At 36.6% G+C, this 26,215-nt stretch overlaps 4 protein-coding genes across 7 annotated transcripts in view; 2 read left to right on the top strand and 2 right to left on the bottom strand.

Moving 5' to 3' along the window:
• LOC107597992 (tumor necrosis factor, alpha-induced protein 8-like protein 2 B) overlaps positions 1-4,578 on the top strand; it is a 9,480-nt gene extending 4,902 nt beyond the window's left edge. The window contains exons 2-4 of one of the 2 annotated variants that reach the window (XM_016289220.1): positions 2,408-2,465; positions 2,779-3,098; positions 3,898-4,578. In XM_016289220.1, the coding sequence (XP_016144706.1) occupies positions 2,781-3,098; positions 3,898-4,140 (561 nt within the window). In that variant the 5' untranslated portion in view covers positions 2,408-2,465; positions 2,779-2,780 and the 3' untranslated portion in view covers positions 4,141-4,578. The remainder of the gene's footprint in view (positions 1-2,407; positions 2,466-2,778; positions 3,099-3,897) is intronic. The other variant, XM_016289219.1, reaches the window with a different exon arrangement.
• Positions 4,579-5,025: 447 nt separating this feature from the next.
• LOC107597990 (lysM and putative peptidoglycan-binding domain-containing protein 1-like) lies at positions 5,026-8,785 on the bottom strand. Of its 3 annotated transcripts, XM_016289215.1 has the most exons (5): positions 8,662-8,785; positions 8,082-8,289; positions 7,660-7,967; positions 7,416-7,575; positions 6,233-6,310 (listed from the first exon to the last, which is right to left on the bottom strand). In XM_016289215.1, the coding sequence occupies exons 2-4, from the start codon at positions 8,259-8,261 to the stop codon at positions 7,422-7,424; spliced, it is 642 nt and encodes a 213-aa protein (XP_016144701.1). In that variant the 5' UTR covers positions 8,262-8,289; positions 8,662-8,785; the 3' UTR covers positions 6,233-6,310; positions 7,416-7,421. The 3 variants fall into 3 exon arrangements, with proteins under 3 accessions (XP_016144703.1, XP_016144701.1, XP_016144702.1); XM_016289217.1 differs by lacking the exon at positions 7,416-7,575 and having other exon boundaries at positions 5,026-6,310; XM_016289216.1 differs by lacking the exon at positions 8,662-8,785 and having other exon boundaries at positions 8,082-8,644.
• Positions 8,786-9,030: 245 nt separating this feature from the next.
• LOC107597991 (sodium channel modifier 1-like) lies at positions 9,031-11,764 on the top strand. The gene is made up of 8 exons (XM_016289218.1): positions 9,031-9,180; positions 9,286-9,356; positions 9,442-9,514; positions 9,600-9,694; positions 10,039-10,136; positions 10,278-10,405; positions 10,496-10,619; positions 11,446-11,764. The coding sequence occupies exons 3-8, from the start codon at positions 9,475-9,477 to the stop codon at positions 11,555-11,557; spliced, it is 597 nt and encodes a 198-aa protein (XP_016144704.1). The 5' UTR covers positions 9,031-9,180; positions 9,286-9,356; positions 9,442-9,474; the 3' UTR covers positions 11,558-11,764.
• A 2,735-nt stretch (positions 11,765-14,499) lies between these two features.
• On the bottom strand, positions 14,500-24,886 carry LOC107598014 (tropomodulin-4-like). The gene is made up of 10 exons (XM_016289252.1): positions 24,718-24,886; positions 20,638-20,800; positions 19,508-19,664; positions 19,086-19,208; positions 17,980-18,109; positions 16,412-16,559; positions 16,130-16,324; positions 15,760-16,005; positions 14,900-15,044; positions 14,500-14,762 (listed from the first exon to the last, which is right to left on the bottom strand). Exons 2-10 carry the CDS (start codon positions 20,743-20,745, stop codon positions 14,740-14,742), a joined length of 1,275 nt encoding a protein of 424 aa, XP_016144738.1. The 5' UTR covers positions 20,746-20,800; positions 24,718-24,886; the 3' UTR covers positions 14,500-14,739.
• Positions 24,887-26,215: the final 1,329 nt, after the last annotated feature.

Below are 26,215 nucleotides of genomic sequence, written 5' to 3'. Positions count from 1 at the left end.
CAAAATATCTTCATGGAACATGATCTTTACTTAATATCCTAATGATTTTTGGTATAAAATAAAAATCAATAATTTTGACAAAATTATTACCTACAAATTTTCCTTTCTCTTTGGAGTGTTGCAAGCTGTTTGTGAATATATAAGATCCCTAAAGTTACAAAGACTAAAGTCTCAAACCCAAAGAGATATTCTTTATAAAAGTTAAGACTAGTCCACACCTACATAAAACGCCTCGTTCTAACACGCCTCCACATGTCTACGTCACTGTGTGGGAATATTTGCATAACACCGCCCAAATGTTCACGCAAAGAAAGAAGGTGTAACTTTATTCTTGCTGCCACCGCCGCCTCCATGTTGTGAAGACGCTGTGTGTTTCGTTGCGAAAGCAAAAAGACTTGGCCTTCCAAAAGAGCACACGACTAGAAATCAGTGGTTAAGTTGCATTTACAACACTGTTCCAGAACAGTTCAACCCAAATATTCAGATGTGTGCTACGCATTTTATGGAGGACTGTTTCCTGATCCTGGGAGAGTAGACTACTACGGCTGTTCTGACTCACAGACTGTAAGTACATATTCATATTTAAAGAATTTGCCACTGATGATTCAAACGCGAGTTTTGAGCAGTGTAGAGTAGCACTTGTTGTTTGGCGTTTCTCCGATCACAAATGCAGACATGGCTTTATGTTTACGCGGCGCGATGCAACGCAACGCGTAAAAAGACAGTATAAGTCATTATAATCTGTAATTATGTCCCCACTGGACGCAACAAATGCCTCGTTTATAATGGGTGTTAATGTTTTTGTCTCGTCGCTCAGGGACATGTATCACAGTATGGTAAGGGGCGTAACATTTCCATCACACGCTTGAGGAATTCAGCCAATCACAATGCACTAGATAGCTGGCAAATCAGAGCACTCCTCGCTTTTCAGACCGCTGAGCTTTGTAAAAATCGACGCGTTTCAGAAAGGCGAGGCATAGAGGAGAAACAATAATGTACAGTATGTGGAAAATAATATGTTTTTTTTTTACTTTAAACCGCAGAAACATATTTCATTACACCAAATACAAAAAATAATCATATGCATCATATGACCCCTTTAAACCGTAGGATTATGTTGCTTTCACAGTTTAACAGTGTACAACATGCTGATTTGTTCAAATGAGTATTTATATAGTTGCTTTGACGTTCCATGTCACAGAATGTAAAGTAATGGCTGTTCTAATGTACTCAGTGCTTCTAATTAAATAGAGTTCATTAGGAAATGAAACTCTAACTGCATTAAAATGTAATCAGGTTGGTTCATCATAAACAGAATTGGATTGACTGAGATATGACATCACTTTCGGCATGTCTTGATTCATTTAAAAGAACAGTGCAGGTCATTTGCATATTAATATACTTTGCAGTTATTGCATTTGTTAATGTAGTACAGGATTTTTAATAAACAGCACAAAAAGATCATCACTAATGACAAGTATATCTGAAGGAAATATGCAAGACCTCAAAAATTGCACCAATACACTGAAGAAATTTCAAGGCACATAGATGCCTGTATAATGATTCAATCTTCAGATTCACGTAGGAACTTGTAAGTACTATGCAGTGACTCTTTCTTTCATACATGTCTTTGCACGTTCTCCTGACTATACGATCTGTGAAGCAATGCTAAACTATGCTGTGTTGGACATCAGAGACTACAGCCTAAATGCATACAGGATGTGCATGCAAATCATAGTTCAACTAATATTATTGCATTTAAATATTCTACACAAAAAATGTTATCTAAATTTAAAGGAATTTGGAGAAATTTAGCTTTATATCACTTGCTCACCAATGGATCCTCTGCAGTGAATGAGTCCCACCAGAATGAGTGTCCAGCCAATAAAAACATCACAATAATCCACAAGTAATCCACATGATCCAGTCCATCAATTAATGTCTTGTGAAGTGAAAAGGTGTTTGTAAGAAACAAATCCATCAAGACTTTTTAAATTCAAACCATTGCTTTCAGCTAAAATACAAGCCCTCTATCCATATTGGTTTATGATGGACCATTTAACTGATGGACTGGAGTCATGTGGATTACAATTTTTTTCAGCTATTTGGACACTCATTCTGACGGCACCCATTCACTGCAGAGGATCCATTAATGAGAAAGTGATGTAATGCTAAATTTCTCCAAATCTGTTCTGATGGACCCTGAATGATGAACCCTGTTGAAAAAAAACAGCACATGCTGGTTAGGTATGTTTTGAAACATGGCTGCTGGTTTGAGCTGGTCCTGAGCAGGAGCTAGTTGCTTAGGACCAGCACATGACCAGCTCATAACCAGCTAAGGACCAGCTTAAACCAGCAGCCATGTTTCAAAACATACCTAACCAGCATGTGCTGTTTTTTTCAACAGGCAAATTTCAAAAAAATAAAATCATCAACACCTTAGATGTCCTGAGGGTGATTAAATCGTAAGTAAAATTCCTATTTTTGGGTGAACTATTCCTTTAAACTTGGAATATTTCATAAACATTCCCATAACTTGTCATAAATCTTATCTATATGCCACTTTAAATGACATATTTTTAGACTATTTCATGAGTAAATCTTTTTTTATTATGCTAGTCTCTTAAATAAAACATTGAATTATTACTTCATATATTTATATATATATATACTTTTAAGTTACTGAGGGGTTACACTAACTTAAAACACACTGTATTAGGAGGTAACAAAAAAAAAAATCAGCATCTAGAATTACTGTAAATCTCTCCTCTTTCTAAGACATGGAGGCGTTCAGCTCCAAAGACATGGCGCTCAAGGCCCAGAAAAAGATCCTGAGCCAAATGGCCAACAAGTCTGTGGTGCAGATGTTCATCGATGATACCAGCAGCGAGATTCTAGATGAGCTTTACCGTGTGTCAAAGGAGTACACTGGGAACCGCTCAGAGGCCCAGAAAGTGGTGAAAGACCTCATTAAAGTGGTGGTGAAGATAGCTGTCCTTTTCAGGCACAATCGATTCAATGATGAGGAGCTAAAGCTGGCCCAGAATTTCCAAAAGAAATTGCACCAGGGAGCCATGACAGCCATCAGCTTCCACGAGGTACACAATACATGCATCTAACACCTTTAAGCAGTATTTTCTGAATTTATGTTCTGTTTCATGAAACTCAGGTAAGGTTTATTTAAAAAAATCAAAAAGCAAGTAATTTTAAACTATGGGGACATTTGTGGCACTGCATAAGGTAAAAAGCCATCTAAAGTTTTGATAGTGTGTATTATTATTTTTTCCAGAGGGAAAAAAAAACAGTTGGTGACCTCTGACAATATCGTTAACCTACTTTGACTATTGACAACATTCAAGAAATTACAAAAATAAAATAAAATATAAAATACATATGGGAAAAATAACATTTTGCACAAAAGCATTTTTGCCATTTTCAGTCACATCTGGCAATGTAAGAACATTGATTAAATAAATAAAAAAATTACAATAACAAAAAAATATAATGGAAAATATAATAATAAAAAATAATAATATTGGAAAATTTTCACAAAATTATTTTGCCCATTTTCAGTCACATTATTTAAAACATGCCTTTGAGTAATTTAATTAATATAAATTTAATCAATTTAATTATTTTATTTTTATTGTTGTTTAATGAACAAAAATAGTAATTAAGTATTTTTAAGCATTTATGTAAGCATTTCTTTGACACTTTGATACTTTTCCTTTACAAAATCACAATCGATTTATGTGTCAATTATTTGTCAACTGATAATTAAGTGGCATTAACTGCTTCCAGCTTTCAACAAAGCAAGTGGTGTGGTTCTGAACACAACCTTATTTGTAACCAGATTTGATCTTTATACCAACAAACGTCTCTTCTTTCCCATTACAGGTAGATTTCACCTTTGACAAAGCAGTTATGTCAGAGATCCTGAAAGAAAGTAGGGACATGCTTCTGAAGCTTGTAAACACTCACCTCACACCAAAATCTCACAGACGCATCAACCACGTCTTCAACCATTACGCTGACCCCGAGCTCCTCACCCAGCTTTACAACACATCGGGGCCTCTCAAACACCACCTCACCAAAATCTGCAACGGGCTTAACAAACTGCTGGAGGACGGGACGTTATGAGGACGGTGAAGCACTAAAAGGAGGACCACCTTTTATCTCAGACTGCATACAATGCCACCAAAGAGGCAGAAAGTGACTGACTGAAAGGGTCACACTTCAGTTCAACCCCTGAAATAGAGTTGCTGTGCAATTAATAAATATTAGTGGCCTGATACTGTTAACACAACCACTGTTACTGCCTGAGCGAGCTCAGATCAAATGTAAAAATATCATCTGAACAATTTTTTAAGCTCGGAGACTCCAGCTGCGTTGGATAGAGGGTTTCAAGGCTACTTATTTTTTTATTAATGAAGTCTAAACCACTGTGGTTCAACTACTCAACTAAATTTGAGCACATTGTATTGTTCAAAACTGTTAACATTTTTGAGCTGATTGTTTACCTCCTAGGACAACAAAATAACAAGAACCGGAACACACAAACACATTTAGAAAGACATTCTATTCACACTGCCATCTAGTGTTACCCGGTGGTTATGGCTATGATACAAATGTAAGCTTGGCACTACACAGTCAACAACTATATTTTGACATGAACAGCCAGGAGGGGGATCGGCTGTGTTCTAAAAGGGAACAACCACTAAATACATTTCCTTACAGCACTTGCTTATGCTTATGTAATTTGCATACAGTTTTGCAACACACTAATGTTCAAAAGTTTGGGATCAGTAAGATGTTTTTAATACTCTCAGTAGGGGCGTGTTAAATTGATCAAAAGTGACAGAAAAAAAACATTAATACTGTTACAAAAGATTTATTTCAAATAAATGCTGTTTTGTTCATCTTTGTGTTGAAAATCCGGAAAAATGTATCATGGTTTCCACAAAAACATTAAGCAGCACAATTGTTTTCAAAATTGATATTTATATGAAATGTTACTCAAGCACCAAATAAGCATATTAGAATGATTTCTAAAGAATTGTGTGACAATGAAGGTTTTAGTAATGGCTGCGGAAAATTCGGCTTTGCATTCGAAGGAATTAATTACATTTGAAAAAATATCAAAATAGAAGTTATTTTAAATTTGTAATATAAAACAATATTACTGTTTTTACTGTAAGCCATCTATTTGCATTGAGCTAATCTTACATAACATTTTGTGTGTGTAAAGAATTTGTATTTATGACAAGAAACTGCTTACAAAAGCAAAATGATTATATTTTGATGTCTGGAGAACTTTCATATTCATAATACACACCCTAATACCTTGTATCAACACACAATCCATTAATTCTAGGTTAGAAATGCACATGACTGAAGGAATACTGGTGCAATTCAGTTGTGACGTTAACTGTTGTGTGTAATGTTACAACTTAGTTCATTTTTTGTTACTGATTATCACTCAAGATTTCAAAGTTAAAAGATCAAGATCTGTATGTGTTTATGGCATTTAATCTGATCGTTTCATACTGCATTAATTTACTGTGGAGGACTGCGTGTTTGACGTTTACAAATGCAAAACACAAACCAGTCCAGGAAACGAACAAATTTATTATCATATTTTGGTAACCACAAAGGGCATTACACTTTAGCAAAACGTAAATAGAACAGAAAAACAGCAAACCGAGCATGTGACTGCAGTGCAAAACTATGCATTGTGTTCACAGGTTTGACAGGTCACCATCTGAAAGATGTCCAGTGGCACATTCCCAAAGCAATTGTGAGGTAGTATTAAAATCAGTATCAATAAGCAAGTGCATTATTTTTTCAAGCTAGATTCCTAAATAGTTCCGCTCAAATGCAGTCATCTACGTCACACACAAAACTGTCTGTCATTACTTTGGTTACGCTCATAAAAAAAATACAGCAGAATTATAATAATTCACATTATTACTTTTAGGCATCAAGCTACAGTGCTTTTACAGTGCTAATATGTGTGCATGTCTAAAGCTGGTAGTAGTTTCATGAAAAACACTATTCCAAATCGCTCCAGCAATCTCCACATTTTAAAGGCATGAAACCCAATGAGGGAGACCTCTAAAACAACAAAGAAAACAGTCAGAAGAGTCCTAATAAATGCCTACATCAGAGCTGGAAGATCTCATCCTCCCTATCCCTCAGATTCCTGGTCCGTCTGGTGATTGTAATGGGAACAGCTCCCAAAACGGCATGCTGGGAGGATGCTTTGTCAGACGTCAGATTGCTGTGATGGAGTTGCTCCATAGATGAAAACCTTTAAATGCAAATGTGAACGTTTTAAGCAATTTCATTACTGGAAATGGTATGCTAAATGTATGAAAAAAGCTTTTGTAATTGATTCCTTGTAGGTGGAAAATGGATTTCCAACATAGGTTTGTACACTAATTTTTTCGAAGTTGTGAATCAAACAAAGATTAATTAAGTTTGTTTTACAAGAAAAATACTACATCAGTTTATCTACTTCAAAATTTTGTTTAATCCATTGTGTTACTTGACATTTCTTTGTAAATATTTGTAAGATTCATTAGCAATTTCTGATTATAAATTGTTTCAAAGATAAGGGGCGTCCACACCAAGAACAATAACTATAAAGCATATATGCACACATACAGGGCATATATACAAGACTCCAGACCAACAATTGAGACCAGTGGCACCAGCAATATTTACAATAATACATGTTTTGTCTCTTGGACATAGCTTAAGTTGACTGAAGCTGTAGCTTGAGTTGGGATGCAGATTTATTTATGCATTTTCATTAACACAAACGGTATCATCTGTAAAAATTTAACAATGTTAAAAACATTTAAAATCTTTTTTAAAGGGTAAAATATGAATATTCTTACTGAGGTAGAACTCTGATCTCATTCAAATTAACCTTTGGTCTTCCACAGTATCATACATGGCACCACCATGGTAAAAAGTAACAGTTGCTAAGGTATCTAGAACGGCTTAAGCCTTAAGGCATTTAGTTATTTCCATGTCAGCTTTGTTGAGAATACCAAAGCTGTTTCATCTGGCTTTAAACTAGTTTAACTCACCATGACATTTGTGGTTTGTATCAGAGACTTCTGCGCAAAAATCTAATCCTTCTCACAGCACTGTTTAGTAGTGACATGATCGAGACCAGTGGAACACACCAAACAAACTAGCCCGACCGTCGCTTGGCTTGGTGTGTCCCAGCCTTAACGGTTACGGCCATTTTAAATGCTCAACCTCTTTAAAGCAGGATGGATTCTGTTTGGCTGTCAATGTTTTTATTGTTCATCAGCTGGAAAAAAGGTCATGATTTCAACAATATCGTTCCTCTGTGCTGTTATCATTATAGTTGAGGTGTGGCCTCTCAATTCAGGACTTACCATATCTTAATCGTTGTAGTATCGTCCTTGGTGTGAACTTGCCTTAAATTCCACAGCAATTTTTTTTTTTTGGTGTAATGAATCAGCTGATGCCCACTGGAACCCCAAGTCATATGACTCATGGTTCTTCCATTGAGCTCGTACTTGTTGAACGACTAAGCTGACAGCAAACAAAACGATATACAATAAGTGAACTCCGTATCCCAATAATGACAGCAGTCATAATTTCATTCTGAAAACTTACTGTTTCTCTCCCTCCTGGCAGGTCTTCACAGCTGCTTGTTTGGACTGATTGATCAAGCTGTCTATCTTTTTCAGGTATTCCACTGGTGACAGATCAGCATTCGCTTCACATCTAGAGTCTGTTTGGCTTTTGGGGATCTCATTAGAAAATTCTGTGTGTATTTGTGCTGCTGGACTTGCTTCATCCTCAGTCAATTCCACTCCATTTGTGAAAGACACAGACTCTGTCGGCACGGGGATGAAGAGGGACTCCTTCAGGAATATTGAATCATTTGTGTACAGTCTGTTTGCCCTTTTTATTTCCTCCATCTGTAAAGACAGAAAAATAAGTTGAAAGTACATTACACTGATAATTTAGTAATTACATCCAACTAAAGTTTTAAAAGGTCAAATTCCTCAAATACCTGCTTTCTGTTTACTTACAGACACGCCATATTTCAGTGATAGTCCTTGCAAAGTCTCACCGGGCTGAACTTTGTGTTTAATTCGTCTTTGTCTAACGGGTGATAATGAAGAGGACACGAGGCTGCCGTAGGACCGGGTGCGCTGGCCGCGTAGGAGGCCGCGAGTCCCCGCCAGCGACGCTGAGTGATCGGAAGACATGACCCGAGCTCCAGCGTTTAACCTTTAACTAATAATGACTTCAGATGAACTGCAGCTGAACGCATGACGGCAGGACTGAACATAACAGCTTCTGCTATGAGTCAGTTTAAATAAAGAAATAAAGTCTGCAACAATAAACAAACAATCTCTGCTTTAATTGGTAGATTAAACTGGTCAGCGATCGACATTGCGAACCGAAAGCTTTTAACGCCACTTAACCAGTAAATAAAGCACACCGTCTGTGACAAAAAATAACTCGGTCCTACGCAGAGCCACAGACGTTTTAACATTTTTTAAACTAACGTTAACTTAACTCGCTTAAATAACAGCGCCGCCCCAAAAACGAACAATTCAGACATCAAGTAAATCATCAACCATAAAAATAATAGAGATATATTACCGGTAGCCGTTAGATTTTAAGTTCAGACAGTCTTAATACTTATTTGTCCCAAGCCCTTAACAGATTATTTTAGCCTCTGTTGCCATGGCGTCAGCTGAATATAAGATCCTCCATGACCCACTCCAGCGAATCGATTCTTTTGGACAATAAACTGCTTTAAAATGATTCGTCGGTTCTTTTCCGTCATCATCTGTTTCTTGGGGTTTTACATGCCTTGAACACGAATAAACCTTATTTTGAGACGGACAGTCATTCATACAAAGAGAGTGGTTTAGCTTTGAAGGGATGAGTCCGATTTGCGAAGGAATCATTCACGAACTGACTCGATCAATCTTGAATCAGACATCACTACCCATAATTCCACAGACAAAAACAGGAAGAAAGGGATGTTGTTAGTAAGCCGGTGGTGGCGAAATAAGAAATAGCTGCTTTTAATACCTGGATAAACAAGACTGCAGGTCGCCAAACATGTCTTTCAAAAGGGAGGGTGATGATCAAAGTCAGCTAAATGTACTGAAGGTATAACAAAAACAGCAAGCAGACCGATATGTGTTATTTTGTACACATGCACCAGTCCCTTTTCCCTTTTTCTCACTGTTTTTCTGTCTCTCGTTCTCTTACAAGAAACGACGCGTTGCAGATCTTCTGTCTAACTTCATCCCAGATGATGAAGCTACTCTGTTGAAAACCGGAAGGTGATTATTTATTGCAGGCTGTTTGGATTGCAGAAAGAAATCAGTAACATTCACTAAGTAATATGTGTTATCCCCCACTGTGTAGATAGAGCTGCGTCCTGTGTTTGACACTGTTGATATGCTCGTGGTGCTCAGGAAGGGAAAGCGACACATTGAAGGTGAGATTCTACCTTTGCATTTACTCAGCTTCTGTATAAACCAGCATTCAGGATTTAATTTTCACTTTGGTCTATTTGTTTATAGGAATGAAATGGTTCTATGGCAAAAAGAATCACCTGCTACGTGAAATTGATCAAAGAAGACATCAAGACTATGTTAAAGCAGAAGATGATCAACAGGTAACTGAATTCATATTCTTTAACCAGTTTATGAACCTGTAGAATTCAAAAAGCCATCCAAATGTTATCATATCATATTTTAATTTATATAACACTGAACATGAGAAGTTTACACAAATTTAAAATTGTCTTTAAATTGTCATTTATTTGGCCCAAAAAAGTACAGCATCTTAAATATTTCTTCTTCGTTTGACATCATAAGATTTCTTTAATTTTTTGTTCAAATTTTTTATTAGAAGGATTTATTTTTGATTTTAAATCACAGATTTTCAGTGTGGTCTCAGACTTTAATACATACACATATAACAAGGTCATATACTCATTACATTATCTCTTGTCCTCAGGAACCCTCCAGTTCAGCTCCTCTACTGAGCCAAACACGTAAAATTACCCATGCCCTACTCAGAACTGCTCCATACAGTAGCTGCCACAGAAAGGCCAGATAATGTCTGTGAGCTGAACCATCTTTGTGTCATATGTCTGAATTTTTTATAGTCCTCTCTAGGCTGGTTGTGTCTTTTTTAGTTTAATTGATTATTTAATTTTTTGCACATTTATTTAATCTATTTCTACATTCATGAAGTGAACGATTGGAATCATCAGGATGTGGACAAGAAGACAGAAAAGATCAAATTAACAATATCAACTCATCAACTCATTCGTCCATTAGGACAGGAAGTATTGACTCCATAGCAACAACTAGTACAACAGGTACTACAAATATTTATTTAAAGGCTGTAGACATTTTGTGCTTCTGTCTTTTTCATTCTCCATATGCATTATGTTAATTGTCATTTGTAGTGCATCAGGGACAGACTAAAGAAAAAGGAGAGACAAAGAAGAGGAAGAACGGATCCAGCACTGTGTGTGAGCCTCTAACAGATGAGAGACGCAAAGAACTGGAACACTACCTCAAATTAAAACGGTATGACAACACTTGACACAGTGACTCACATTTAACTCACATTCTGACTACAGAACTGATGCTAACATCCAAATAGGTATTAAAGGAATAGTTCACCCAAAAATGAACATTTGCTGAAAATGTACTTGCCCTCTCAGGCCATCCAAGTAGATGAGTTTGTTTCTTCATCGGAACAGATTTGGAGAAATTTAGCATTACGTCACTTGCTCACCAATGGATCCTCTGCAGTTAAATGGGTGCCGTCAGAATGAGTCCAAACAGCTGATAAAAACATCACAATAATCCATAAGTAATCCACATGACTCCAGCCCACCAATTAACATATTGTAAAGTGAAAAGCTGCACGTTTGTAAGTAACAAATTCATCAGTTAGACATTTTTAACGAGAGAGAAATATGCACAGATCAAGCACCATTTATAAGCAAAAACAGTGCTAAACATTTAAATTTTCATTTTCAAATTTTGGTGTGAGAGGACAACAGTGGATGGACTTTTTCACTGGTGGATGTGTTATGGACTAGTCTTGTGGCCAGAAACAACCGTTTACAGTGATTAATTGGTTTCTTCAAAATCTCTCATTCTGACGGCACCCATTCACTGCAGAGGATCCACTAGTAAGCAAGTGATCTAATGCTAAATTTCTCCAAATCTGTTTTTGATGAACAAACTCATCTACATCATGGATGACCCGAGGGTGTGTACTATTCATTTAAAACTAAATGATCTCATCTGTAGTACCCACATAGAATTCAATAAATTACTGTATGCTTCTCATAGATTATCTCTCATTCTCTTTTTCTCCTTTTTTCTCACTTGTCTGTTCCAGTTCAGGGTGGCTGCAGGACAGAAGTGGTAAATGGGTTAAAGATGAGAATGCTGAGTTTGACTCAGATGAAGAAGAACTGGCTCTGATACCTCCTTGCAGTGAATCTTCATAGCAGACTCAATGCTGTTCAGTAACTGCCAAAAATGCTTCAGAATACACTTAAACTGAACTGCGTGCAAGATGACGATATTGTCTCTAGTCACAGCTCTCATATGACATTTCTGTGACCTACTTTATATACAATAAGGTCGAAAATATAAGACATTCTTTCTGGAAAAGAGTTTGTGCTGTTGCATTTTGCAAATTGTATTAGTACTATGTACTTGTTTGTACGTGTTTGTACGTGTTTAAACAATATCTGAACCAACAGAGGTTGTTTTAATATAGAACATGCAAAAAGAATTATAATACTTCTATGTGAATAAAGTGAGGAGGTTGTGACCTCATTGTGTTGAATCTCATCTGGTGTATTTTCACAGATATTTTCATATTTAAATATTTACATTATCCTTTTACTTTCAATGTCAGAATGTTGGTTGTATGATGAAAGAGCTCCAAATCTATTCCAAAACGAGATTATCTCTCATTCTCTTTTTCTCCTTTTTTCTCACTTGTCTGTTCCAGTTCAGGGTGGCTGCAGGACAGAAGTGGTAAATGGGTTAAAGATGAGAATGCTGAGTTTGACTCAGATGAAGAAGAACTGGCTCTGATACCTCCTTGCAGTGAATCTTCATAGCAGACTCAATGCTGTTCAGTAACTGCCAAAAATGCTTCAGAATACACTTAAACTGAACTGCGTGCAAGATGACGATATTGTCTCTAGTCACAGCTCTCATATGACATTTCTGTGACCTACTTTATATACAATAAGGTCGAAAATATAAGACATTCTTTCTGGAAAAGAGTTTGTGCTGTTGCATTTTGCAAATTGTATTAGTACTATGTACTTGCCATCGTGTTTAAACAATATCTGAACCAACAGAGGTTGTTTTAATATAGAACATGCAAAAAGAATTATAATACTTCTATGTGAATAAAGTGAGGAGGTTGTGACCTCATTGTGTTGAATCTCATCTGGTGTATTTTCACAGATATTTTCATATTTAAATATTTACATTATCCTTTTACTTTCAATGTCAGAATGTTGGTTGTATGATGAAAGAGCTCCAAATCTATTCCAAAACGAGAACAGAATGTGGAATGGCAGCTTCGTTCTGATCCTTTGCAAGGTGCCATCAGATTTTGGCATAGTGGGACTTCACATTCTGATGTAGGCCTGTAAAGTTTAGACGGCCACCAAAATCAAAACCCCATATTAACCTACATGCTTGAAGTCACAAATGTGTAGAATAAAAAAAAAATACTCCATGTATATATTAGTCTTTAAAAATGGCAATAATGGTAGTTAATGTTCCAAATGGGAAGCATAAATCTCTTCGAGGAAGGTACAGTAGTATATTTGGAGCGTTGTAACTCAAACCCATGAGACTGGGTTTCATGACTGGGTGGTTCGTGTGTAAAAATAGGTTAGTAGAGGGGGAGCAGGAAGCCCTGCCATGGGATATTGAATAGTTCCATTTGTTTTGTGCCTCTGGGTTTGGGTCATCATATAATTAAAGTTATGACATGAGTCATGCATTATTTTATCTCAATCCTCCATTAATTCAATAATGCATAATCTAAATCTAATCTAAATTGTTACAGTCCAGATCTATAACTGATAATGAAGCTGTTCTGTACAGTGAGTGTGCTGAGAGCATCTGCTCTGAGAATGCATTAGAGTAGTTACACTACCGTTCAAAAATATGGGGTTGGTAAGACTTTTTAAATGTTTTTGAAAGAAATGCTGAGCAAAGCTACATCTGATCAAAAATACAGTAAAATGGTAATATTTTGAAATATTGCAACTTAATTGTTTTTTGTATTTTAAAATAATTTATTCCTGTGATGGCAGAGCTGAATTTTCAGCAACCATTCAGTGTCACATGATCCTTCAGTAAACATTTTAATATGCAGATTTGGTTTTTAAGAAATCATTTCCTACTATCAATGTTGAGCAGTTGTGCTGCTTACTATTTTGTGGAAACTGTGATACTGTGAAACTGTACTGTGAATAGAAAGTTCAAAAGAACAGAATGTATTTGCAATAGAAGTTTTCTGTAACAATGTAAATAAAATGTATTTGCTGTTGTTTTTGATCAGTTTAATGCATCCTTGCTAAATAAAAATATAAATTTCTTTAAAAAAAAAAAGTAAATAACCTATTGACTCCAAACCTTTGCACATAAGTGTATGTCAGTGTTTTCACAGAACAAACCTGGATTAAATGATGGTTTTGTAATTTAATGAAACTGAAATCTGATTAGACAATATAGAATGTAATATTTTATTTCAAATATTTACAAAAAAACCTTTCCGGGAGCACCATATTACCAAAAAAAAGAACTGAGCAACTGGTGTCTTTTTCAAGTTTGCAAACTGAGGTATTAAGGAGCAGGTCAATTTTATTAGATCAGAACTTTTGATTTGATGAAATCCACAAAAAGCAATGAAGTCTTATCAAGTTGGCGATAATAATATCCACAATGGCTGATGGCGAATGGTAAAAGCATATCGCTATCAATGTTGAGCAGTTGTGCTGCTTACTATTTTGTGGAAACTGTGATACTGTGAAACTGTACTGTGAATAGAAAGTTCAAAAGAACAGAATGTATTTGCAATAGAAGTTTTCTGTAACAATGTAAATAAAATGTATTTGCTGTTGTTTTTGATCAGTTTAATGCATCCTTGCTAAATAAAAATATAAATTTCTTTAAAAAAAAAAAGTAAATAACCTATTGACTCCAAACCTTTGCACATAAGTGTATGTCAGTGTTTTCACAGAACAAACCTGGATTAAATGATGGTTTTGTAATTTAATGAAACTGAAATCTGATTAGACAATATAGAATGTAATATTTTATTTCAAATATTTACAAAAAACCTTTCCGGGAGCACCATATTACCAAAAAAAAGAACTGAGCAACTGGTGTCTTTTTCAAGTTTGCAAACTGAGGTATTAAGGAGCAGGTCAATTTTATTAGATCAGAACTTTTGATTTGATGAAATCCACAAAAAGCAATGAAGTCTTATCAAGTTGGCAATAATAATATCCACAATGGCTGATGGCGAATGGTAAAAGCATATCGGGGTCATCTGTAGGGGTTGTCCTGGCTGTTACTGGAGTGCCTGTAGGACTCCAAGAGTGCACATGATAACTGATATCTCCTAAATGAACTAAACTCCATCCTCTTTTCATCTTACTCTCTGTTGACGAACTGGAGATGGGATAAACACAAAATATCAAGTTCAGTGTAGGAACAAACATCAAACTGAATGAATTTTTTTTTCCTGTTTCAGCTAAAGACAAGTACTAGCTGCAATGTTTGGGAAAATAATATGAGAATACACTCACGGATATCATTGTTTCTGGTGATGGCCAACGCGGCTCTTGCACGCGGGCCCTGCTGAGTGAAGTGATAACCAATCTTTATGATGCTGGGGTTGTTCTCCAACATGGATGCAATCTTCATCTCAACTGAGTCGCCTAGTTTCTGTCTCTGTGAGAATCCACATGAACAATTTCGTTTTCAGATTTGAAACTCATGCCATCAGATGTTTTTGGAAGGAGAGTTTTAGGCTCTTACTTGGTTGTCGATCTTGATCTCAGTCAGGGTGGAGTTTTCGTTGATGAAATCCACAAAAAGCAATGAAGTCTTATCAAGTTGGCAATAATAATATCCACAATGGCTGATGGCGAATGGTAAAAGCATATCGGGGTCATCTGTAGGGGTTGTCCTGGCTGTTACTGGAGTGCCTGTAGGACTCCAAGAGTGCACATGATAACTGATATCTCCTAAATGAACTAAACTCCATCCTCTTTTCATCTTACTCTCTGTTGACGAACTGGAGATGGGATAAACACAAAATATCAAGTTCAGTGTAGGAACAAACATCAAACTGAATTAATTTTTTTTTCCTGTTTCAGCTAAAGACAAGTACTAGCTGCAATGTTTGGGAAAATAATATGAGAATACACTCACGGATATCATTGTTTCTGGTGATGGCCAACGCGGCTCTTGCACGCGGGCCCTGCTGAGTGAAGTGATAACCAATCTTTATGATGCTGGGGTTGTTCTCCAACATGAATGCAATCTCCATCTCAACTGAGTCGCCTAGTTTCTGTCGCTGTGAGAATGCACATGAACAATTTCGTTTTCAGATTTGAAACTCATGCCATCAGATGTTTTTGGAAGAAGAGTTTTAGGCTCTTACTTGGTTGTCAATCTTGATCTCAGTCAGGGTGGAGTTCTCCTTCAGTGCCTTGATGATGGCCATCATGCCTTGGGCAGTAATGAAGTTGGACTCAATGTTGAGGCTCTGCAGGGTAGTGTTGGACTGTAACATCTCAGCTATAGCCTGACTCACAGGAACAGAGCAGGAGAAACAACTGACATCATCACAATACATACAGAGGAAAACAGAGTTAAAAATTGATTTTATGAAGAATATTAAAAATAGCTATTGATTAAAATGTGGGGTCAGTAAGATTTTTTTAATGTTTTTGTCTCTTATGCTAACCAAGACTACATTCAAAAATACAGTATATATATATATATATATATATACTGTATATATATTATACGACAAGTACTAGCTGCAATGTTTGGGAAAATAATATGAGAATACACTCACGGATATCATTGTTTCTGGTGATGGCCAACGCGGCTCTTGCACGCGGGCCCTGCTGAGTGAAGTGATAACCAATCTTTATGATGCTGGGGTTGTTCTCCAACATGAATGCAATCTCCATCTCAACTGAGTCGCCTAGTTTCTGTCGCTGTGAGAATGCACATGAACAATTTCGTTTTCAGATTTGAAACTCATGCCATCAGATGTTTTTGGAAGAAGAGTTTTAGGCTCTTACTTGGTTGTCAATCTTGATCTCAGTCAGGGTGGAGTTCTCCTTCAGTGCCTTGATGATGGCCATCATGCCTTGGGCAGTAATGAAGTTGGACTCAATGTTGAGGCTCTGCAGGGTAGTGTTGGACTGTAACATCTCAGCTATACCCTGACTCACAGGAACAGAGCAGGAGAAACAACTGATATCATCACAATACATACAGAGGAAAACAGAGTTAAAAATTTATTTTATGAAGAATATTAAAAATAACTATTGATTAAAATGTGGGGCGAGTAAGATTTTTTAAATGTTTTTGTCTCTTATGCTAACCAAGACTACATTCAAAAATACAGTATATATATATATATATATACTGTATATATATTATACTTTAAAAACAAATGTTTCTATTTTCATTTATTTTAAAATGTAATTTAAGTGTCACATGATCCTTCTAATATGCTGATTTGCTGCTCAAGAAACATTATTATCATAAATGCTGAAAACAGTTGTGCGGATTAATATTTGTGTGGAAACAGTGTGTTTTCCCTGGATTCATTTTTTAATGAAGATAAAGGTTTAAAAAATCTACATTTAATTGAAATATAAATCTCTTCTTACAGTAGAAATGTCTTGTCACTTTTGATCAATTTAAAGCATCCTTCCTGAAAAAACGTATTAATTTATTTTAAAAAAAATCTTACTCAAAACTTTTGAACTTTAGTGGGTCATTATCGCAAAATAAACTCCAACAAGGTGTTCAGGACCTCTGAAGCCATTTTCACTACAAACGAGGCACAAGACATGAAAGTAGTGGCGTTTCGGGACAGTGGCCTGATATAAACCTTTGCCATGGGCGACAGTGAATATTTGAAAATATATGACCGCTGAATGCTATGATTGACCAATCAGAGTCAAGTATTCTGGAGCGCTGTCTTATAATTAAGCATAATTGCTGCTGAACTTGGCTGTGCTCAGAACACAATTTGTTAATGATAATTACTCTTGTGTCCCACTGGGAAAAAGTCCTACGAATCCTACTACAGATTTTTTTTGTTTAAAACTCGATTTTGGAAGGATGAAGCAATCAAATGTGCATATGTGAATGGGTGATTTCTGATAGCAGAAATAATTTTAAACGTAATAATTTTCTTGACCTTTCAGAATGCCATGCTTCCAGCCGGGTACCGTCAGCGCGACCAGACCAAGAAAAGTCCCACAGGCCCCTTTGATCGCTTCGCCCTGATGGATTACCTGGAGAAGGAGGCCATGGAACACAAGGACAGTGATGACCTGGTGCCCTTTACAGGGGAGAAGAGAGGTACCACCACCACTGGATTGATATTAACATAATATTTCTAATATCTAACATTTTAAATCTCTTAGTAAACAAATGCGCTTTGAAATATTCTGCTGAAAGCATATTTGCCATTTATTAGTCATCATCTGATGCATATATTAAAATAAAATTCTGAACTTTTATAGAATTAAAATGAATAATTAATTATTTATCATACGTCATTTTCTAATTATAGTTGTATTATTTGTTTGTTTCTTTCATGTGCTTGCGTTTTAGCTGTAAGTAAAGTGACCATTTCTCTTTCTCTCTGCTGTCTGTAGGTAAAGCCTTTGTCCCTAAACCAGGAACAGGACAAATCCCTGCGGAGGAACAGATCACTCTGGAACCTGAGCTAGAGGAAGCACTGAAGAATGCAACAGATGCTGAAATGTGTGACATTGCAGGTGGGCATCCCATTTCTACTCAGTTCCTGTTGATTCTTTTCACATGATATAAAACAACTTATGATATCCGGTCTGGATAGGCATTACAACTCTTCTAAAACTAATCCTCACTTTAAACCTGTTATGTCCTGTAACGACTCTGACTGTAATCCAAATTTTGATCCTGACTAAGGACTAATCCTCTATTTGCTATTGTAAACAGCTGATCACAATACCCCGTGCATGACATTTGTCAATCAAACCCTTTCGAATTTCATCTGCTCTAATTGTGTTGTACAATCAGTGTCTCATTTGACAACTTTTTAAAAATATATATAAAAAAGAAGCAGCCTAGCTGACTTCTAAGTGGAACTATGAATGGTGTAGGTCATGCACAGAATTATACCACACAGTATCTATTTCCCCAAGCTCAGCAGCTCACCAAAATAAAATGAGCAACAGCCAACTAGTCAACATGAGCAGAGATGGAGTGAAAATGTTTGCACTCCATCTCTGCTCATGTTGACTAGTTGGCTGTTGCTCATTTTATTTTGGTGAGCTGCTGAGCTTGGGGAAATAGATACTGTGTGGTATAATTCTGTGCATGACCTACACCATTCATAGTTCCACTTAGAAGTCAGCTAGGCTGCTTCTTTTTTATATATATTTTTAAAAAGTTGTCAAATGAGACACTGATTGTACAACACAATTAGAGCAGATGAAATTCGAAAGGGTTTGATTGACAAATGTCATGCACGGGGTATTGTGATCAGCTGTTTACAATAGCAAATAGAGGATTAGTCCTTAGTCAAGGATCAAAATTTGGATTACAGTCAGAGTCGTTACAGGACATAACAGGTTTAAAGTGAGGATTAGTTTTAGAAGAGTTGTAATGCCTATCCAGACCGGATATCATAAGTTGTTTTATATCATGTGAAAAGAATCAACAGGAACTGAGTAGAAATGGGATGCCCACCTGCAATGTCACACATTTCAGCATCTGTTGCATTCTTCAGTGCTTCCTCTAGCTCAGGTTCCAGAGTGATCTGTTCCTCCGCAGGGATTTGTCCTGTTCCTGGTTTAGGGACAAAGGCTTTACCTACAGACAGCAGAGAGAAAGAGAAATGGTCACTTTACTTACAGCTAAAACGCAAGCACATGAAAGAAACAAACAAATAATACAACTATAATTAGAAAATGACGTATGATAAATAATTAATTATTCATTTTAATTCTATAAAAGTTCAGAATTTTATTTTAATATATGCATCAGATGATGACTAATAAATGGCAAATATGCTTTCAGCAGAATATTTCAAAGCGCATTTGTTTACTAAGAGATTTAAAATGTTAGATATTAGAAATATTATGTTAATATCAATCCAGTGGTGGTGGTACCTCTCTTCTCCCCTGTAAAGGGCACCAGGTCATCACTGTCCTTGTGTTCCATGGCCTCCTTCTCCAGGTAATCCATCAGGGCGAAGCGATCAAAGGGGCCTGTGGGACTTTTCTTGGTCTGGTCGCGCTGACGGTACCCGGCTGGAAGCATGGCATTCTGAAAGGTCAAGAAAATTATTACGTTTAAAATTATTTCTGCTATCAGAAATCACCCATTCACATATGCACATTTGATTGCTTCATCCTTCCAAAATCGAGTTTTAAACAAAAAAAATCTGTAGTAGGATTCGTAGGACTTTTTCCCAGTGGGACACAAGAGTAATTATCATTAACAAATTGTGTTCTGAGCACAGCCAAGTTCAGCAGCAATTATGCTTAATTATAAGACAGCGCTCCAGAATACTTGACTCTGATTGGTCAATCATAGCATTCAGCGGTCATATATTTTCAAATATTCACTGTCGCCCATGGCAAAGGTTTATATCAGGCCACTGTCCCGAAACGCCACTACTTTCATGTCTTGTGCCTCGTTTGTAGTGAAAATGGCTTCAGAGGTCCTGAACACCTTGTTGGAGTTTATTTTGCGATAATGACCTGCTAACTGTACATTATCCCTTTATTATTTGATTGTGTGTTTTGCATCATACACTTACCAACTTTGTAAATGGCTACACATTAAAAACTAGCACTATACCCCAAACAACTGAGGATCACACTCTATCAGACTTTGATGCTGTTCCGAACTCTAAAAACTCACACATAAACATGCGCCTCGTTTCTAGGAGATGCATGACAAATGAAAACAATGTGTTCGAAAATCGGCTCAAAACAACTGGATGGAATCATAATCTGAAGCTGAAAAACAATAGAGTCATACACTACACTATTTTCTGTGAAATCTGTGAACTCAAATCTGCAGGCTGACTTTAAGCAACATAAGTGTCAAAACTCTCGGTAAAAGTTGTGTAGTGTATTCCAGTCTTAAGTTGTTTTTTTTTAATGTTCTTAGATCATATCTTATCTACCACTGGTGTCTCCTCAAAAATAAGTGCATGTAGCAAAACATTTCAAAGTCTACTCAAATGTAACCTGGCCATGCTTTAGTTTCAAACAGTTGTACGGCATAGTACCTCAGGGTCCATCTCCTGTAGTTCATACTCCAGCTTATCCAGCTCTTCGGCGCTGAGGCCCCTGAGGATGGCATCCTCGTCAATGTCTCGGGGATCACTCTTAGACATTCTTGCTGCTCGATGGTACTCTCAATTCACACAGCTCGCCCAGAGACAGCGGGCCCTGAGAGAGAGATTAAAATTTTAAGCCAGAAACGTACACAAAAAAAATCATGTTTTACAGTATTTGGCTTGCAAATAAGGCACAATAATGGCTGCTTGCTTTATTCAGTACCTCAACGCTTTCTGTAGAAGTTGAGAATGAATGGAAAAACCTGCTTTCCAGTCCAAGTTCACTTTCATACTGGCCAAATGAGCCAGCCACTGAAAGGGCATGATAGGGAACTGCTTACATTGTAAAATGCCACAAAGCCCAGCTGAATTAAAAGAACAAGGCTAGTATTTGTGTTCAGGAAGAGCTTTTGGGGTCTGAGGGTACAGTGTATTGGGAACATGTTTCTGACAACATTATCTTATTACAGTAGACGCGCTGATCATATGGGACATGAGGAAAGTACTCACTGCTTCTTTCATTCCAAGGCAGAGAGACAGAGAGAATCTTGTCTATTTTTAGTCCCTGAACAGTAATGCTTGGGTTTTGGGTTACAGTAAGGAGGAGAAGGTTAGGACTGTGAGGAGTTATCACTGGCTCACACTCGTGAAGGTGGCCTATGTTTCCGCCCATCCGCCTTGTAAAACAGACTGATAGAGTCATGGGCTAGTTACCAGTTTCAAACCACCACACCCAAACTGGATCTGCAACACAAACTACAGACAATACAGCCTAACACGTTATGTAACCGGCCTAAACTCATCCATCTGTAACTACATGTTGGAACATGTTACAAAATATGGTCTTGTGTGATTATTACAGTAAAACTGATTTTTCTTTATGAGAATTATTATTTTATTTTCCAATTAAATACCTAAACATTCCTGTTTGCACATATAACTTTAAAGATGCTTTTGATGTGTAAATATTTCTAATCAAATTACGTTTAAACTGTTAGTCAAACTGTAAGTCTGTAAGTTGGGCGATCAATGTTTACAATCATGTGGTAAAACCATTTGGACACCAGTGAGGTAATGGGCTATAAATATATGCTAATGAACATTACTGCTAAATATCACACAATGAGTCACAAGGATCTGTTATGTTCTGCACTCTTCATACACTCCTAATTCTTGATCAAATTAAATTAAATCAAATTTGCAGATTATTAGCGTTAGTGATGGCTGATTTTACATTATGGAAAAAATCAAAAAGACAAATGTGTGTTTGTGTTTGTTTTGGGAGTGTATTTGTGATTGTCTGTCTGTCATAGGTGTTAGACCGGAGTAGTGTGGCCCTAATTTGTAAAGCCAGTGACACAAACACAGGATCAGAGAGCTAAGAACAGAAAATGAAAACTAAAGATTGTAGACATCAATCAACCCACCACAAGTTTACTGACTCCAGAAACAGCATTACCATCACCCAACTCAGCCCTCAACTCATTTCAAGAATAATTATGAATCGTTTGCAGAAAATTATGTTCTTTATTCAGATTTAGTTGCTTCAGATGTCTTTAGCTGGACTTACAGTAAAGCTAGAAATGTGAAATATAGAGAACTGAATGAACTGAGTGGATGATGGCTAAACTGCTTTGAATGAAAAATATTTGCTTGACATGGCTAAAATTAGAACTATTGTTATATATCTAACTAATCTTAATATCAGTTCTGAACAAATTCAAATTACACTATCTTTTGTGAACGTCTAAATGACCTTGCCCTCAGAAATGGATAATGCATCTGACACCATTCTTTCAGGAACCTGTCAGTCTAGACTGATGGCTCAAGGATTATAAATAGCCAATAACTACTTTGTCTCTTCAGTCTTACAATAAACATACAGGCCAAAAGCAGGCCTTCTGCCGACCAGGTGTCATCTTTTTGTGTTGTGCACATATCCCAGGAAAGAGCGGCTGTCTGCCTGTTCCTAACACCTGTTCTCACAGCTCCCATATGACACCAACTCAAGCCTTAAAAGTATTAGTTGAGTTTCACCTGTTCAGGCTCACTAGTTGTGAAAAGGGTTTTTTTAATTAGTCCTTCAACGTGGAATCCTTGTTATTTCACTGTCGCAAGGCAGTGGACAACATTTGACATTTCCAAATTGAGAAAATATTTCTTTAACTCAATTTATTTTTAGTTAGTACAGTATGTTCAAAAAACAAATATTAAGGCACAACATGCAAATTATAATTAGATCTTTTGAATACAAATGTAATGTCCTGTGCTTGGAGTTCAATTGAACTGATTTATGTTGAACAGATATCATTTAAAAAATGTCATAATATGTCATTCTAATTTTAATTATTGTATTGATTAAACTGCAAATCAAAACAAACAAAATCTAAAATGGCATGCATATTAAATTGTTTAAATGATAAAAGTTGTGGGGGAAAAAAGAAAAACAATACTGACAAAACTAGGCAGAAATTCCACACTCTTAAAAGGTTCCGAAGAAGAATCCTTTTGGGTTCCACAAAAAAACTTTAAGTAAACAGTTATAAAAAGACCCATTTTTTTCTGAGTGTGACGAACATCTAAAGAACCTTACTCCAATATAAACAACCTTTTGTCAAATGGAAAAGTTCCATGGATGCTCTTCATGGAATCAAAGATAGCAATAAAGAACCTTCATGTTTAAGAGTGTAATGGCATCTATGGGTCCATGAAGAACCTTTAACATGCATGGAAACTTTCCATTGCACAAGGTTCTTTATAGTGGAAAAATGTTCTTCAGATTATTAAAACCTTCTTCACACTAAGCAAAAGAATTGTTCACTAAAAGGTGAACCCAACATGGTTCTTCTATCTATGGCATGGCTGCAAAAAAAAACATCTTGTAACCTTTATTTTGAGTCCTTCCTTGTTTCTATTTTTTTCTTGAAAAACATGGCAATTTCAAACTGCAAACTGACTAAACACCTCCAAATGCAATCTGACTCTGCTGACTGCTTTCCTTCTAGAGGCCATAAAGTTATTATCGTCCATATGACAAAAACTTTGGTTGTGTCTCAGAAACCCAATTCCCCCTCTGGTACTTCAGAAGGACACAGAACAAATTTCGGGCACTGACACATCAGATACCCTATCATCCACCAGAAACACTAAAAGTGATTTTCCAAGTGTCCAGAGCTCTCCTGATGTGCAGCATGAGCCTAAAAAGAACCTTCTTATTCAGATCCATAGTTCAGTTATGGAGTTTGATCATTCAGCATTTTCCAGCTGACACACAGCTCATAAGACCTCCCACTATTTGTAGGTTGACTTCACCAAGCCGAATCACCCAAGTGTAAAATTCCAAATCAACCCTCAGATTAATTTTAGCTTCACAAGTCAGCTACTTCCAGCTGCGTAAATCCTCTCCGCTTGCAAAGCTGCAGTGTACAGCAGTACTGCAAAGCAAGGCTGGCTGGGAAAATAAGGGCTGTTTTGAAAAAATAAATAAAATGTCTAAGAACATTATACCACCAAAGAAAGGATGACAATCACCAGTATTAAAAACTTATTTTGAAATAAAAGAAAGATTGTTTAAAGATTGCTAAGGATTGTTGTTTTGACATGCACTCACATCAACAGGTGCATCTGCAGGAAGACTCTGCAAAACACTGTTCTCCATAAAGCCTTAACCAAAAAATTATCCAACTAATCCAACAAGATCTAGAGTCTCTAACTATCTACTAACTGGACCTTTAACTTTTACTATACACTTTACACTACAAACCACCCACTGGGGCCCCTATCCATGAACTACACTAAAATGATTGCTTCAACAAAATCACCAAAACAATAATTCACGCAATTAGTAGCTGACTGCAACAATAAGTGCATTTTAAAATTTAAATAAATAAAATAGTCAGTAAAAAAAGCAAATCCTGCTTACTATACATAACTATATGCAGTGTCCAAAAAACGTATAATAATGTGGTCCTGGTGCTAAAAGAGACACACAGACACAGATTATAGAAAGACAGTTAGTGTGTTACCTACCCTCACTAGGACTCAGAGCTGCTGGGATCTTCTGTACAGCAACTCTATGTTTGAAATCAGAGAATAGCCCTCGGTCGCCCCCCTCCCCGGTAGCCGTTCCCCCCTTAAGCCCTTCCTTCTTCGCTCGCCTGCTATCTGGGTTGAGCTGAGACAGGGATACGAGCTACTCTTCATGAGGTCAGCATTTCATTATTTGGGCTTTGAGAGATTAGTGACTATGAAACAGAGGGACAGAGAGAGGCTCCATGTAGTCATCTGTTTGATTAATTCAGGTTTACTCGTTAAACGCGTGACATTTTAGTAGAGAGGAGTGCCCTCTAGGGTATAGAGGCGGTATTGCAAGTCAGAGAGACCCCAGTTTGAAGATCTTCTATCTCTGTTTCGAATTTAATGTTGAAGTTTTTACATTGGCTGCATTTAGTAGTTAGTGGGATCTTTCCAACATGAGCTCATTTTATAGATGACCCACATTTTTCTTAATTATTATAAAAAATAATGACATCTAAAAGGCTATATGACAGCAATCTTTAATGCTGTTTTTAAAAATACGAACACATCATAAATACATATTACTACATAATAAAGTACATTAAACAGTGCATTAAAGAAATAAATCATAAAACAATTATGAAGATAGGTAGATAGGTAGATAGATAGCTAGATAGAAATATTTTTAAAATTTTCATAATTCACAATTTACGTATACAGTGCAATAGCAAAAACTGTGAGAAAAAAATGTCACATTTGTGTAGAGCATTTTCTGTAACTAGTCAAGCTGCAATACCAAATGGAGATGCCAACAGACCACTATACCAGTCGCCTTAACCGGACTGTATATAAATATGTATGGATCCATTCAGAATTATTAAACTGAGCAAAACACAAGTTTCAAGAATTTCAAATGTGGCGATCTGAAGGCAGCTCAACATGACCAGTGATCAGTTCCAGTGTCAGAGTGAGTGTTGATGCCCATATGTATAAACACTGACCATTGCAAACTCCTATAAAAACACACTTCTTCAGCGAGTGTCCATTATAAAACACCTGCCAGACATGCAATCATACTGAAATATGCTCATGCAAAAAGCTATCAAGAGCGCACACACGGTCTGTTTATTTGCACACTAATAATAACGGACTCGCATGTCTAATAATGTATGACTCTCGTATGTCACTGTAATCTTCTTTACCTCCATAACAATCGTCATCCATCAAAACTTTACTGGTAAGTTGGTTTGCTTTATTCAGGCCATATAGACTAGTCCTGACTTCAGCTTAAAGATAATTAAGAGAGGAATGTCCAAAGGCAGAACAAACATTCTAGAACAGTGACAGCTATAACACTGTGGTTGAATTTGATAGAAGAAAATCCCTCCTTCACACTTTGGTGGTGCATCACCCTATCGCCCTAATGAAGAAACCACCCCTGATTGACTGACTGATTGATTTCCTCTGTTCTCTTTCACTACCTACTTGTCCATCTTACTTGTGTATTGTT

This window comes from Sinocyclocheilus grahami, unplaced genomic scaffold (assembly GCF_001515645.1).
Source record: "Sinocyclocheilus grahami isolate Dianchi unplaced genomic scaffold, SAMN03320097.WGS_v1.1 scaffold242.1, whole genome shotgun sequence".
NCBI classification, from domain to species: Eukaryota; Metazoa; Chordata; class Actinopteri; order Cypriniformes; family Cyprinidae; genus Sinocyclocheilus; species Sinocyclocheilus grahami.
The sequence above is the reverse complement of the archived record's forward strand: the minus strand, read 5'-3'. Positions and strand labels throughout refer to the sequence as shown.

Bases quoted from the DNA above. Each gene is read 5' to 3' on its own strand.
- LOC107598014 (XM_016289252.1), bottom strand. From the start codon at position 20,745: ATGTCTAAGAGTGATCCCCGAGACATTGACGAGGATGCCATCCTCAGG. The intron at 16,560-17,979 runs GTCACTTTACTT...TGTTCCTGTGAG, and splicing joins AGCAGAGAGAAAGAGAAATG to TCAGGGTATAGCTGAGATGT. The intron at 16,325-16,411 runs GTAAGAGCCTAA...GCATTCTCACAG, and splicing joins AGATCAAGATTGACAACCAA to CGACAGAAACTAGGCGACTC.
- LOC107597991 (XM_016289218.1), top strand. From the start codon at position 9,475: ATGCTCGTGGTGCTCAGGAAGGGAAAGCGACACATTGAAG. The intron at 9,695-10,038 runs GTAACTGAATTC...TCTTGTCCTCAG, and splicing joins AAGCAGAAGATGATCAACAG to GAACCCTCCAGTTCAGCTCC. The intron at 10,620-11,445 runs GTATGACAACAC...TGTCTGTTCCAG, and splicing joins CACTACCTCAAATTAAAACG to TTCAGGGTGGCTGCAGGACA.
- LOC107597990 (XM_016289215.1), bottom strand. From the start codon at position 8,261: ATGTCTTCCGATCACTCAGCGTCGCTGGCGGGGACTCGCGGCCTCCTA. The intron at 7,968-8,081 runs GTAAGTAAACAG...CTGTCTTTACAG, and splicing joins CACTGAAATATGGCGTGTCT to ATGGAGGAAATAAAAAGGGC. The intron at 7,576-7,659 runs GTAAGTTTTCAG...GTTTGCTGTCAG, and splicing joins TGCCAGGAGGGAGAGAAACA to CTTAGTCGTTCAACAAGTAC.